A 13,948-nucleotide genomic window follows, 5' to 3' on the forward strand; every position below is an offset into this window, starting at 1 on the left:
ATCAATCACTGGCGGCTACAGAGGTTCTTTCAGCTAATTTCTACTCATACGGTATTGTCTGTTCAAGACTTTGATGCAAGAACACTTTCTGTATTGTACTGGACAGTGGGATTCAGGCTGGAACCGCATGTCCGATCGACTTAACCGATTTGAGATGTTTTACTAAATCGATATCAATAGCCATTTACAAAAAAATTTTGGTTATATCCCGAGATATACCATAGTATACTACCAAGAATTAATGAGCGTAAGAGGTACTACATTTGGCCTTGTAGTGTATGTATCAAAAATGACTGATAAAACTGGAACATCTTTCATCATGGGTCCCGTGCCGACCTAGTGACAAACAACAATCACAACAAGTGGGACAATATTAGTTCACAATCTCAGTTGGACACAGACACAAAAATCTCGCTAACGAAAATACGTTTGTATTCCAGCCAATCATAGTAGTTACGTCCCCTTATACTTGGTTTGACTTGTCCACGTCGCTTGACGGGATCGCAGCAATAACTACCAAATTACTGGTAGCAATATAATCGATTAAAACAACCTTCAGTGTTGTTTGTTTTAGTATTGCTGCTGTCCAATAACTGAAACTAATAAAATTATTAAACAATTTATTGGTAGATTTATATATTAATAAAAGCATTGATTCAACTTACACGAAGGGAAGTACTGGTTTCTCCACAAATACTCCCGCTCCGACTCGGAAACTCCCCGTCATATTTTGCAGGCTTTCCACTGGTGAAAAACAATGGATTATTTCTTACATAAGAAAATGGTAATATATGTATTGAGACGGAGGATGGTGACTATACTTAATCAACACTATAAACATACTGAGATTATTGAGATGCGGTAAACGTTAATAAAATAACAATGCATAGGTTTAACGAAGGCCAATTATTTCTTTTCTTTGAGAAATTGCTTCACGCGCGCTAGTCTCGATTAACTGAAACTGGGAATAGGCAAGATTTGTAGTAGCTTTTTCAAAAAAATAAACAATAAAATACATCAATGTCTATTAGCCATTGCCTAATTGAAAAGCTTGTAATACATTTCTTGTTTAAGGCGGCAGGCTGGCAGAAACGTTAGCACGCCGGGCGTACTGGGGTCGATCTAATCGACTGCCCGCCACCACTCCCCCAAAACATCGGGCCTTGTGCCTAGAGTAGAAAAGAATATTTTTTAAAGGGGCGGCGAGCTGGCAGAATCGTTAGAACGCCGGGAAAAATGCTAAGAGGTATTTCGTATGCCGCCTACGTTCTGAGTTCAAATTCCGCTGAGGTCGACTTTGCCTTTCATCCTTTCGAGGTCGTTAAATAAGTACCAGTTACGCACTGGGGTCGATATAATCGGCTTAATCCATTTGTCTCTCCTTGTTTGTCCCGTCTGTGTTTAGTCCCTCGTGGGTAGTAAAGAAATAGGTATTTTGTCTGCCGTTACGTTCTGAGTTCAAATTCCGCTGAGGTCGACTTTGCTTTTCATCCTTTCGGGGTCGATTAATTATGTACCAGTTACACACTGGGGTCGAGGTAATTGACTTAAATCCCTTTGTCTGTCCTAGTTTATCCCCTATATGTTTAGCCTGTGGGCCTGCGGGCAATAAAGAAATATATTTCTTATTTGCATGGTAGTGACGTAACAACCTAGCAACTGTGACAGAATTCTGGTCAAGCAGCTTTGTGGTATCTAGTTACGGCTCTTTATATTCGCAGATTAAATTCCACCTTTGGTAGAGTTTATATTTTATTATATGGGGGTCGTCGAACCAAATAATAACGAAATAGTGGAGACGATTATATCTCCTATATTTCTGTCGTACACTTATTCTCATGTGCCGCTGTTAGAAATCAATGTTTTTACATTTTATGGCCTCCTCTTTTTTCATAGTAATTGTTTCAAATTTTGGAAGAAGGTCAGTAATTTCTTAGGTGGAAGTGGGGTTAGACGGTTATAATAAGGTATTTGAGTGGTGCTTTATTTTATCGTCGGTGAAAGAATAAGAATCAGAGCCTATTTCAGCGGGATTTGTAATCAATACGTAAAGAGCGGTAAGAAGTTCCGCAAAGTTAAACTCGGCAGTATTTGGAGTCAGAGTGTAGACTGCTAAATTGTCATTTCCGTTATATAAACTGAATATTTCTGTAGGCACAAGGCTTGAAATTTTGGAGACCGGGCCTGTCGATTACTTCGATCCGAATGGTCGACTAGTAGTTCTTTTATCATCCTCGAAAGGGATGAAAGGGTTAGTTAACTACGGTGGAATTTGAACTTAGAGCGTACTTTTTTCACGTACATATAAATAGAATATTTTAAGGGAACTACAACCAAATAGATCTGAGTCCAGTATGTTTCTGTTACTATTCTGTCGATTCAGAAGGTTGAATTACAAAAATGGACTCCAATAGATTTTTAACAGGGCAAGAGTAAGTCGATTACATCGACTCCAGTATGGAACTGGTACTTAATTTATAGACCCCGAAAGGATGAAATGCAAAGTCGACCTCAGCGGAATTTCAGCTCAGAACGTAAAGACGGACGAAATATCGCTAAGCATTTTGTCTGGCGTGCTAACGCCTCTGCCAGTTTGCCGCCTTGACATAACTAAATATCGCAAATCATTTTGGCTGTCACTCTACCGTTTCTGCCATCCGCCTCTGTTGGGGACATAATTGAAAACATGATTTCTAATATCCGTTGAACGACTACATCCTCGGAGAAAGGGATATAGTCGATCACAATGTTGATGATACCAGTGCTTCACTGTTATTTACTTTATGAATCCTAGAAAGATGAAACATAAAGTAAACGACGACAGAATTTGAATTTTAAAACATGGGCCTTAAAATATTAATTAAATGCACATTTTCCCTGTTGCTCTAAAAAACGATAAATATTATTTATTCCTGAGCACGAAGTTCCAATTTTTTTCGAGTGAGTTACTGGGTAGTATTTATTTTAATCGTAAGAATAAATGGCAAAGTCTAATTCAGCAAGATTAAGCTCAATAAGACATAATTAAATAGACATAGCAGTTTTCTTCTGCGGTACTTCAAAATTCAATAGTTATTGAAAAATATATATGCTTACCAAGATGTATCGAAACATTTGCTAACTCGGTAATGTATTTTTCCATTGTTTTTGATATATCGATAAGGAAAAACATATCCACGGCAGAATCTTTGGTTTGGTAAAACTTAAATGGAATTTCCACTGTTTGATCTAAAAAGAGATATGCGTATATTAAATTCAAACGGATATATATATATATATATATATATATATATAATATATATATATATATATTATATATATATATATATATATATAATTTATATATATATATTTATATATATATATATATAAATGGGGTGTGTGTTGCGTACCGTTACGTAATAATTGAAAAATGCATTGTAAACAAACAACGACGAATACATAACGTATATGTATAAGAAACAGAGGGTCCCTAATTCTTCATCAGTTATCAACCAAAATGGTAATACTCAGTTTCGCACCATTAATGATATATATGAAGGGATACCGAAAAGTAACTGGAGACGTTCTCCGTGGGACAGGCCCGTTGCAGGTTAGGCTTCTACCGCTAGAGACCACTTGGTGCGACCCTCGACTATCAGTCTACCGACCGGCGTTTTTCGGTGACTGAAACGAAGAATCAGCGTGCTTCCGTGAAATTCTGTTTTCTGCTGGGGAATACGGCGACCGAAACAGCTGTCATGCTTCAAACAGCTTACAAGGACGCTACCATGAGCAAAACACAAGTTCAATAGTGGTTTTCATGCTTTAGAAATGGTCACTTGTCGCTTGGGAACCAACCTCGTTCAGGGCGACGGTCGACCTCCCTAACGAATGAAAACATCACGTAAATTCATGAACTGATCTTGGAGGACCGTCACCAAACAATTGACAAAGTTGTTGATATGGCTGGTGTATCCTGGAGCCCCTGCCAATGACTTTTGAACGAGGAATTGCGAATGAAAATAGTTGCAGCAAAATTTGTGCTTCGCTTGCTCACGGAAGATCAAAAGCAGTCACGACTGAATGCTTGTCGTGAACTGAAAGAACAGTTGGAAGTGACGAAAGCTTGCGGTATGGAATTTGCAAATGTAAAAGAATGAAGCAAAAATTGATGGAGGTGTTAAAAGATATCACTTTGCAAGAGTTCCAGCACCGTTTCGAAAATTGGAAAACGCGTCTGGACCGATGCATTGCTTCAAATGGAGAATATTTCGAAGATGATAAAAGAGTAAACATGTAAAACTAAGTAAATAAAATTCCGGCAAAATTCCAGTCTCTTTTGGGTACCCTCTCGTATTTATCCAAAAGGGTGCTAAAAAGTTCCTGACTTTAAGGATGTCGCGAAAGGCCTGGTTGGAGGTCCAACCTTGCAGTGTTTAGAAAAGCTGAAGGATTGCTGAATGAAGTGTGTGAATTTGTTGAATACAATCATAATTAACTGATCCTCCTGTATTTACTTTTACCGAAAGCCAGGAATTGTTCAGCGCTCCTTCTTATATGTCACCCACCCACACTCATATATAGAAACTGAGAGATAGAGATTCTACTGGCTTCAAATTTTCGCACAAGACTAGCAATTACGGGGGATTGGGTAAGTCTATTGCATCGATCCCCAGTACTTAACTGGTACTTATTTTATCGACTCCAAAAGGATGAAAGGCAAAGTCAACCTCGGCAGAATTTGAACTCAGAGCATAAAGACAGACGAACTACAGCTAACCATTTTTCCAGGCATGCTAACAATTCTATCAGTTCGCTGCCTTAGATAGATAGATCACGTTTGGTCTAATAATAGTAAAATGGTCAAAATTTGGTGATGCTTGAGCGTATTCGGCATAAACTATTTTAGGAACAGATCACGCGTCGAAGCAATATTATACCCCGTACACTACTTTGAGCAAGTGTCTTCGATACCCACTGACTGAGAATAGTGAGTGAAATTTAGTAAGAGGATCAGCACAAAAACCCGTAACACACACACACACACACACACACACACACACACACACACACACACACACACACACACACACACACACACACACACACACACACACACACACACACTCACACACACACACACACAATCACACACGCATACACAGTATATATATTATGTATATGTGTGTATAGACACAGAAAGAGTATATAATATGTTCTTTTATTCTTTTACTTGCTTCAGTCATTAGACTGTGGCCATGCTGGAGCACCGCCATATATAGATATGTTAGATATGTGTATATATATATATATATATATTATATATATATATATATATATATATATATATATATACATGTATGTATCTTTAGGACTGTATAGGACATGAGTGATTCTGTACAATTTCCAACTATTAAATTTCACTTAAAATTCATTGGTCAACTTGAAGCAACTGTAGAAGACACTTACCCAAAGTGGAGCGCTGTGGGTTTGCACTCGGTGCCATTTGATAGTTAATGTCTGTGCTGATATCTTTAAATGAAGGTATACTTACGAGGTCGTATTCTGAGGTGGATTTTCTGTGGCTGCATAACCACTGCTTTCTTAGTTGTTGAACCGTCTCTGACTTTTTCGTCCTATTGTAATAATGATTATGCATATGAATATATATTTAACCCTTTAGACTTCAGATTACTCTGTCAACTGTAATGCTTATTTACTCACATTGTTTTGAATGTATTATTCGTTATCTTGTAGTTTAGAGATTTCGACGATGTGTATGCTTAGTTTTAGAATGGCATTGTAGAGCTGGTGTCAGTTTCAACATAAAACAGGCTGAATATGTTGGCCTGATATGGCCGCTTTGAATGCTAAAGGGTTACAATATAATGTTCTTGTTACAACACGTGCTCAAAATACTTCAAAAGAGCCTATGATTTCTCTACCTAGTCACGCTTATTATTTTATTTCTATGCAATGAGAACCGACTTGGGTTCATACAACATCAACTTAAAATTATATAACTAAATATTTAAGGTGTATATAATTACTGTGTAGTTGTGGATCTTTAACCACATGGCAGCCCTGATCTAGTAAACCCCTGATGTTTAAGATGTGACCAACCTGATTATATTTTATTTCAGAGACTACATTGCGTATTTTCTTTTTTTGTTTATAAGTGTGCTGGATTTTGACTACTTTTTGTAACATGTCGAGCGATATCGTAATGATTTTTTTCTCGTTGGTTAATACTATAGCTTCATGCATTTATACAATTTAGTAGCTATATGGTAATTAAAGTACCGAAGATTTGGTTGGCCCAAATGCTATAAGAGAAAACACTTGCCAAAGGTGCCACGTAGCGGGACTGAACCCCGAAAACATGTCGTTGGGAAGAAAACTTCTTACCACACAGTCACAGAAGAAGGAAAAAATAATAGGGCACATTTACAGTTTTGCAAAAGGAAAATTCGAAAGCCCAAGATTATTTCTCTGTTAAGAAGCTCACAGCTAATCACGGGACCAGTGCCTATTCTGACAATATTTTTCTACATATCGCTGTAGAACTATTCCAATCAAAACTTACATGCCAACAATTAACAACAAAGATGAACTGAATGACTGACAATAGATACTATATATATACCAAGCTTTATAACACTTGATATAATTCATCCACGTACACGTTTCAATCCTATGTCACACTTGCACTCAGTTACCTACTACGATTCGTCAAACCACAAGTGGATGCTTAATTTATATTCATATTCCGATAGATTTGGGTCAAAGCCTAGGCCTTTTGGGATAAAAATAAATGATTGATTGCAAACAAATAAACAGTATGGGACCCTTTCATTTTTATACAAATTTTTGCTTATCTGTGATTATAGCCAGCAGCCTCCACGATACTTGTGTGTGTATGTGGGGGGGGGGTGTTTAACTGTGTGTATGTGTTCCGTTGTGTACTGTAACTTAGCAGTTTGACAAAGACTGTCCGTAAAATACATATTAGAATGGGGGGAAAAAAGCATCGGAGGGGCAATGCATACCATGCGCGCGCACACAGATAAAATAAAATTTAATAAATATATTCTCAGACGAATTCGTATTTCAACAAAATGACATCAAGAGTTATTTCCCCTTTTTATTGTTTATGCATATACATTTTGATACACTCGTCCGCCAGTTTTGAAGATAATCAAACGAAAATAATGAGTTCGAGCCACTCACCCAATGTGTACTTCAGCCGAATTTGGTGAAAATCCGTTCAGCAGTTTTCCAGTAATTTTGCAAACACACAGACAGACTAAGACAAGCTACTACAAACATAGAGACAGACAAACACACAGACAAACAGAAAAAGCTTGCGCTTACGCGCGCAGGGTGATATAATAAATAATGAAGCCAACATGATCGAGTAAGCATTGGAAGATGCTACACCAGTTTAACGGCATCCAATTAGTAAAACAGTGTAAGAACAAAAGAATATGCAATTAAAATATTTACCTCAATCGATGTAATTGTGTACTGTGGATCATTAAAATCATTGCAACCATTGGCAATATGCTTTTCCTTCTGATTACAACGCATGCTGGCATAATTCTGAAAGAATTAAAGAATGATTTGTTATACATACACGAAGCGGTAGTTAAGATGCTGGTTAATGTTTACAATATTACCCGGAACCGAAATCAAAACTAAAAGAAATAGTGCAACGAGTGTAAAAGTGTAGGAAACAAGTATGGAAACAAAAATGCACGCAAAGCAACGGGGGTGGCGTGGATAGAGGACTTTGGAAAATTCATAAGATCCGAGGTTTTCCCTCATAACTTTTAGGAAAATGGTTTTTTTTAATGAAATTTTAAATAAATACCTTTCAAACGGCATAGATTACGATTATAAAGAAATTTGTGGATAAAATATTTTCTAAGGGGGTGGGGAGAGGACACTTCGGAAAATTCACAAGATCCGATATTTTTCCCTCATAACTGTTAGGGAGATGGATTTATTGGAAAATGTTTTCGTTTTTTCGATGAAGGAATTTCGGTAACCTAATATGCCACAATCAGCAGTTTGGGATGAATATATCGAGTGATTTTAAGAGGTATACTTTTTTACTCTTTTACTTGTTTCAGTCAATTGACTGTGGCCATGTTGGAGCACCGCCTTTTAGTCGAACAAATCGACCGCAGGACTTATTCTTTGTAAGTCCAGTACTTAATCAATCGGTTCTTTTGCCGAACTGCTTAGTTACGGGGACGTAAACACACCAGCATCGGTTGTCAAGCGATGTTGGGGGGTACAAACACAGACACACAAACATATATATACACACACACATACATGCATATATATATATATATATAATATATATATATATATATATATATATATATGTATATATACATATATACGACGGTTTCTTCCAGTTTCCGTCTACCAAATACATTCACAAGGCTTTGGTCGGCCCGAGGCTATAATAGAAGACACTTGCCCGAGATGCCACGCAGTGGGACTGAACCCGGAACCATGTAAATCGTAAGCAAGCTACTTACCACACAGCCACTCAGATATTTTGTTTTAATATTATACTTTTACTTGTTTCACACACACACACAAACACTAACGTGGTTTCTATAAGGATTTTGTATCATTCTTTCTCTCTCCTGTCCGGACCTCGATACCACTAATTTTTATAACATCAGCATTTTCACTTATTATTCTTTTCAAACTCGTCAGAATTTTCAATCTAATGTAATCCACTCTCTAGTAAGCGTATTTCTGCAAAATTTTATCTCAAAATATGAGTAAAGAAAGGGGGCTAATGCAGTTTTGCATCTCACCTTCAAAAATGCGTTTAAAATCTTCGGATTCTTAGTTATGGTAAAGGTGCACTTGTAAAAATTTAATGAAATTTTAAAGAAAGAAACAGCCCACGTTTTCCAAACAAAAAAAGTGTTGTGTGGCATATTAGGTCATCGTAATCCATTCATCGAAAAAATCAAAAACATTTTCCAATAATTCCGGTTCCCCGCCCCTTTTATTCCGAAGAAAAATAAGAAATTTGCGGCACATTAGGCATCCGTAATGCATGCCATTTGAAAGGTATTTATATACAATTTCATTAAGAGATATAAATTTTCCTCAAAGTTACGAGGGAAAAAATCGGGTCTTGTGAATTTTCCCAAAGTCCTCTTCCCATCCCCTCAGAAAAGATTTTCCACACACATTTCTTTATAACCGTAATGTATGCCCTTTGAAAGGTATTTATATGAAATTTCATTAAAAAACCCCATTTTCTTAAAAGTTATGAGGGAAAAACTCGGATCTTATGAATTTTCCGAACTCTTCTCCACCACCCGTTGCTTTACGCGCATTTTTGTTTTCATATTCGTTTCCTACACTTTTTACACCCGTTGCACTATTTGTTTTGTTACATTTCCGGGTAATATTGTAAATATTAACCAAGATGTTTAATGTTTCGTTAATCACGTAAATAAATAACATGTCACCACCAGCGATATACGAACTCACGACTTGAGTGGTTTGTGCTGAATACCTTATCCGTATGGCCATCAAGCTTTTGGTGTGACTTATAGTCCTACGACGAAAGCCATTCTTGCTCAAAGTTATTAAAATGACGATTATTTTGAGGATGGGTATATCATACATTTTCGCACGCACACAAGTTTGTATGTATGTGTGTGCGCGTGTGTATGTACGTGCGCTATATGAATGTGTGTGGAAGTGAAGTGTGTGTACATGTGTGTGTGTGTGTGTGCGTGTGTGTGTTTGTGTTTGTGTGTGTGTGTGTGTGTGTGTGTGTGTGTGTGTGTGTGTGTGTGTGTGTGTGTGTGACACATTTTTTACTGTTCGGAAAAATCAGAAGCAGTAGTAGCAACTATATCCTGAAAGAGGCGCAACTAAGTTTCAAGTGGGTGAGAAGAAGAAAAACAAGGAGGAGGAGGAGGAGAAGAAGAAGATGAAGAAGAGAAGAAGAAGAAGAAGAAGAAGAAGAAGAAGAAGAAGAAGAAGAAGAAGAAGAAGATGATGATGATGATGATGATGATGATGATGATGATGATGATGACGATGACGACGACTATGGTCATTAAGATCCTGATAACTGACAATGCCCCCTTGTGTTAAGTAGTAGTTCAAGATATATTGTATCGTATACTATAAATTATAAGGAAAGAAAGATGATAGAAATCTCGTGTCGAGCGGAAAGCAGAGAACGTTCGTTGACTGATGGGCCTTATGACAATTAAATATATTATTATTGTTGTATTTATTTTGGGAATTATTAAACACGCTAATCTAATTTTGGACAGGGCGGCGAACTGTCAGAAACTTTAGCACGCCGGGCGAAATGCGTAGCCGTATTTCGTCTGGCATTACGTTCTGAGTTCAAATTCCGCCTAGGTCGACATTGCCTTTCATCATTTTGGGGTCGATAAATGAAATATCAGTTACGCACTGGGGTCGATGTAATCGACTTAATCCCTTTGTCTGTCCTTGTTTGTCCCCTTTGTGTTTTTGTGGGTAGTAAAGCAATAGGTATTTTGTCTGCCGCTACGTTCTGAGTTCAAATTCCGCCGAGGCCGACTTTGCCTTTCATCCTTTCGGGGTCGATTAATTAAGTACCAGTTACGCACTGGGATCGGTATAGTCGACTTAATCTGTTTGTCTGTCCTTGTTTGTCCTCTCTGTGTTTAGCCTCCTTGTGGGCAATAAAGAAATATAATATAATTTTGGACTTCTGTCTGTCTATCTGTCCGTCTGTCTCTGTCTCTGCCTGTCTGTCTGTCTGTCTGTCTCTCTCTCCATCTATCTATCTATCTATCTTTCTTGCACTCTCTCTCCCACTCACTCTCCATTCTCCGTTTTCCTATTTATTTATTTATCTATTTATTTATTTATCGATTTATTTATTTATTTATTTATTCATTTATTTATTTTGCTTACTGTAGCACTCAGATTTTCAGGTTGGACAAAGTCTTATCACTCTGGAAAGGTATGCAACGGTCATGATCCACTCCATCTTACAAATATATACAAAATATACATTGACATCTACTAACGTACATTAATATACACTTGCTTCTTTTGAAGGCGGCGAGCTGGCAGAAACGTTAGCACGCCGGGCAAAATGCGTAGCCGTATTTCGTCTGCCGTTACGTTCTGAGTTCAAATTCCGCCGAGGTCGACTTTGCCTTTCCTCCTTTCGGAGTCGATAAATAAAGTACCAGTTTCGCACTGGGGTTGATGTAATCGACTTAATCCGTTTGTCTATCCTTGTTTGTCCCCTCTGTGTTTAGCCCCTTGTGAGTAGTAAAGAAATATATACACTTACCTCTTTTGTACACCAATAGCACTGCGGTGACGCTGTAATGCATTTCCTACATGATTCTTGATCCTCGCAAATGTGCTTAGAATCCTCGGTATCACCTGCAAAATTTAACAACAAAATATATTCATATATCACTATGTGGTTTAAAAAGTTCACTTTTTAACAATCTACTTCTGTGTTCAATTCCATTGCCCAGTACACTGTGTCTATCAGAACCTTACAAGCGAAATTTCGTTGAGGAAAATTGGGCGGAGGCAACATGAGATTTCTACACACACACACACACAACACACACACACATATCCATTTATATATATATATATATATATATATATATATATATATATATATATAATATATATATATATCTGTGCATATTTTAAGGGTAAAGATGGTATCTACAAAGGTTCTCACTGATGCACAAGTCTGTTTATGAAATACCAGTAGTTGTCCATGCATACCTATTTCTTTATTACCCACAAGGGGCTAAACACAGAGGGGACAAACAAGGACAGACATAGGTATTAAGTCGATTACATCGACCCCAGTGCGTAACTGGTACTTAATTTATCGACCCCGAAAGGATGAAAGGCAAAGTCGACCTCGGCGGAATTTGAACTCACAATGTAACGCAGACGAAATACCGCTAAGCATTTCGCCCGGCGTGCTAACGTTTCTGCCAGCTCTCCGCCATGCATACCATCTCTCCCCTCTCTACGCAACTGATGTTATCCAAGAGAAAGCAAGAGACCCCTACAGCTTGGCACCAGTGGTAACGCAAATCATTTCTACACCTGACTGAACTGGAGCAACATGAAATAAGGTGTTTTGCTCAAGAACACAACACATAGTCCTGTCCAGGAATCGAACTCACTACTTCATGACTATAAGCTCGACGCTATAACCATGGAGCCATGCTCCTTCACACACACATACACACACGCGCACTCATTATATATATATATATATACATACATACATAAAAAAATATATATGCACATATGTTAATAACAGATGGAAGGAGGTGCTTTTTCCACTCATCCAAGTGAATGCAGCTTTGGTCAGGATGAACTGATGTCATAAGACGGTATCGAACGTTCATCGGTGTCTCGATTCTAAGAGTAACACCCTCCCTTTGATAGGCCAGAAGTGGTGGCCAAATCACTGCTCTTCATCTTGTGGCTTCCATCATAACTCTCCTCGCTCCTTCCAAAGCCAACAAGAGGTTCTTTCCGCACAGCCACCCTTCGCTTCTCTCTCCTCATTCCCATGGTTGTAAGCATTCACCATGCCGACTGGGTAAGGAGCCCCCATACAACCAGCCACGACTGGGAAAAGCCATAACTGTCATCCTTTCTCCCTGCAATCCTGCAGAAGGCTCTCACACTTGGTACGCTTCAGTTCGTGGGTAAGCTCACACCCTTCTTCCCACGCCACCTTAAGTTCAATGAATATCATTTTCTTGATATTTTCAGATCACAGAATCCCATCTGGTTTCAGGGTCATATGGACGACCTGAGGGAAACTACAGTCTGTCCCGCAGGTTCACATTCATATCCTAAGATTGGGATCCATGCAGCAAGCTATTAGTTGTCTTTTGCTCTCAATACTGTCCTCTCTCTCTCTCTCTCTCTCTCTCTCTCTCTCTCTCTCTCTCTCTCTCTCTCTCTCTCTCTTTCTTAATTGTTGCTGTTGTTTTTTCCCGATGATGATGTTTCTTGAGCCTTTTCTGCTCCAGGGTGTGAGCGTGTGTTGCAAGTACCCTATCATTGTGTTACTAATATCTGCATTGAGAAAGTTTTATTCTGCACTCTTACAAGATGTCACACACACACATACACACGAGTGAGCGGGCAAACGAAAGAAGAGCACTCAACACAGGTAATGTGAATTACATGTATGAATCGAAGCTGTTTAATCCATATATATATATAATCACACACACACGCACACAAAAACACACACACACACAAACACACACACACACACAAACACACACACACGCACACAAACACACACACACACACACACACAAACACACATACACACACACACAAATATACACGAGGAGGGTACCCAAAAGGAACCAGAATTTTACCGGAATTTTATTCACTTAATTTTATTCACTTTGTTACGTTTACATATGTTCGTTTAATTTGAAAATCTTATGAATGGGAAGTCCAACATTTGAAAATAGTCTCAGTAGTTATTGATTTCAAATGTTGGCACAAGGCCAGCAATTTCGAAAGTAGCGTAAGTTGATTACAACGACCCCAGTGTTCAACTGGTACTTATTTTATCCCCCCTCCCCGAAAGTAGGAAAGGCAAAGCCGACCCCGGCGGCATCTGAACTCAGAACGTGAAGCCAGAAGGAATGTCGCTAAGTCTTTTTCCCGGTGCAGTAACGATTCTGTTAGCTCACCACCTTAGCTAATGTAGTTATTTGAAAGAGTAACTGGAAAACGTTTTCAGATGAGTGCTTTATTTTATGAAGTGAAAATCATGATCGACCGAATGCAGTAAACGATTTCATTGAGAGTATAAACGCTCGCTTCTAGTTTTCTATCGAGTACAGCGACCTAGACTTTTTTCTCGGATACATAAGAGATTAAA

At 38.2% G+C, this 13,948-nt stretch overlaps 1 protein-coding gene across 1 annotated transcript in view; it reads right to left on the bottom strand.

Moving 5' to 3' along the window:
• Positions 1-13,948, bottom strand: part of LOC115212761 (integrin beta-1) — a 63,348-nt gene that overhangs the window by 38,980 nt on the left and 10,420 nt on the right. The window contains exons 2-6 of the mRNA XM_029781431.2: positions 11,339-11,433; positions 7,489-7,584; positions 5,537-5,618; positions 3,097-3,228; positions 666-744 (exon numbers count right to left, since the gene is read on the bottom strand). Coding sequence (XP_029637291.1) covers positions 666-744; positions 3,097-3,228; positions 5,537-5,618; positions 7,489-7,584; positions 11,339-11,433 — 484 coding nt within the window. The remainder of the gene's footprint in view (positions 1-665; positions 745-3,096; positions 3,229-5,536; positions 5,619-7,488; positions 7,585-11,338; positions 11,434-13,948) is intronic.

Source organism: Octopus sinensis, linkage group LG1, assembly GCF_006345805.1.
Source record: "Octopus sinensis linkage group LG1, ASM634580v1, whole genome shotgun sequence".
Classification (NCBI taxonomy): Eukaryota; Metazoa; Mollusca; class Cephalopoda; order Octopoda; family Octopodidae; genus Octopus; species Octopus sinensis.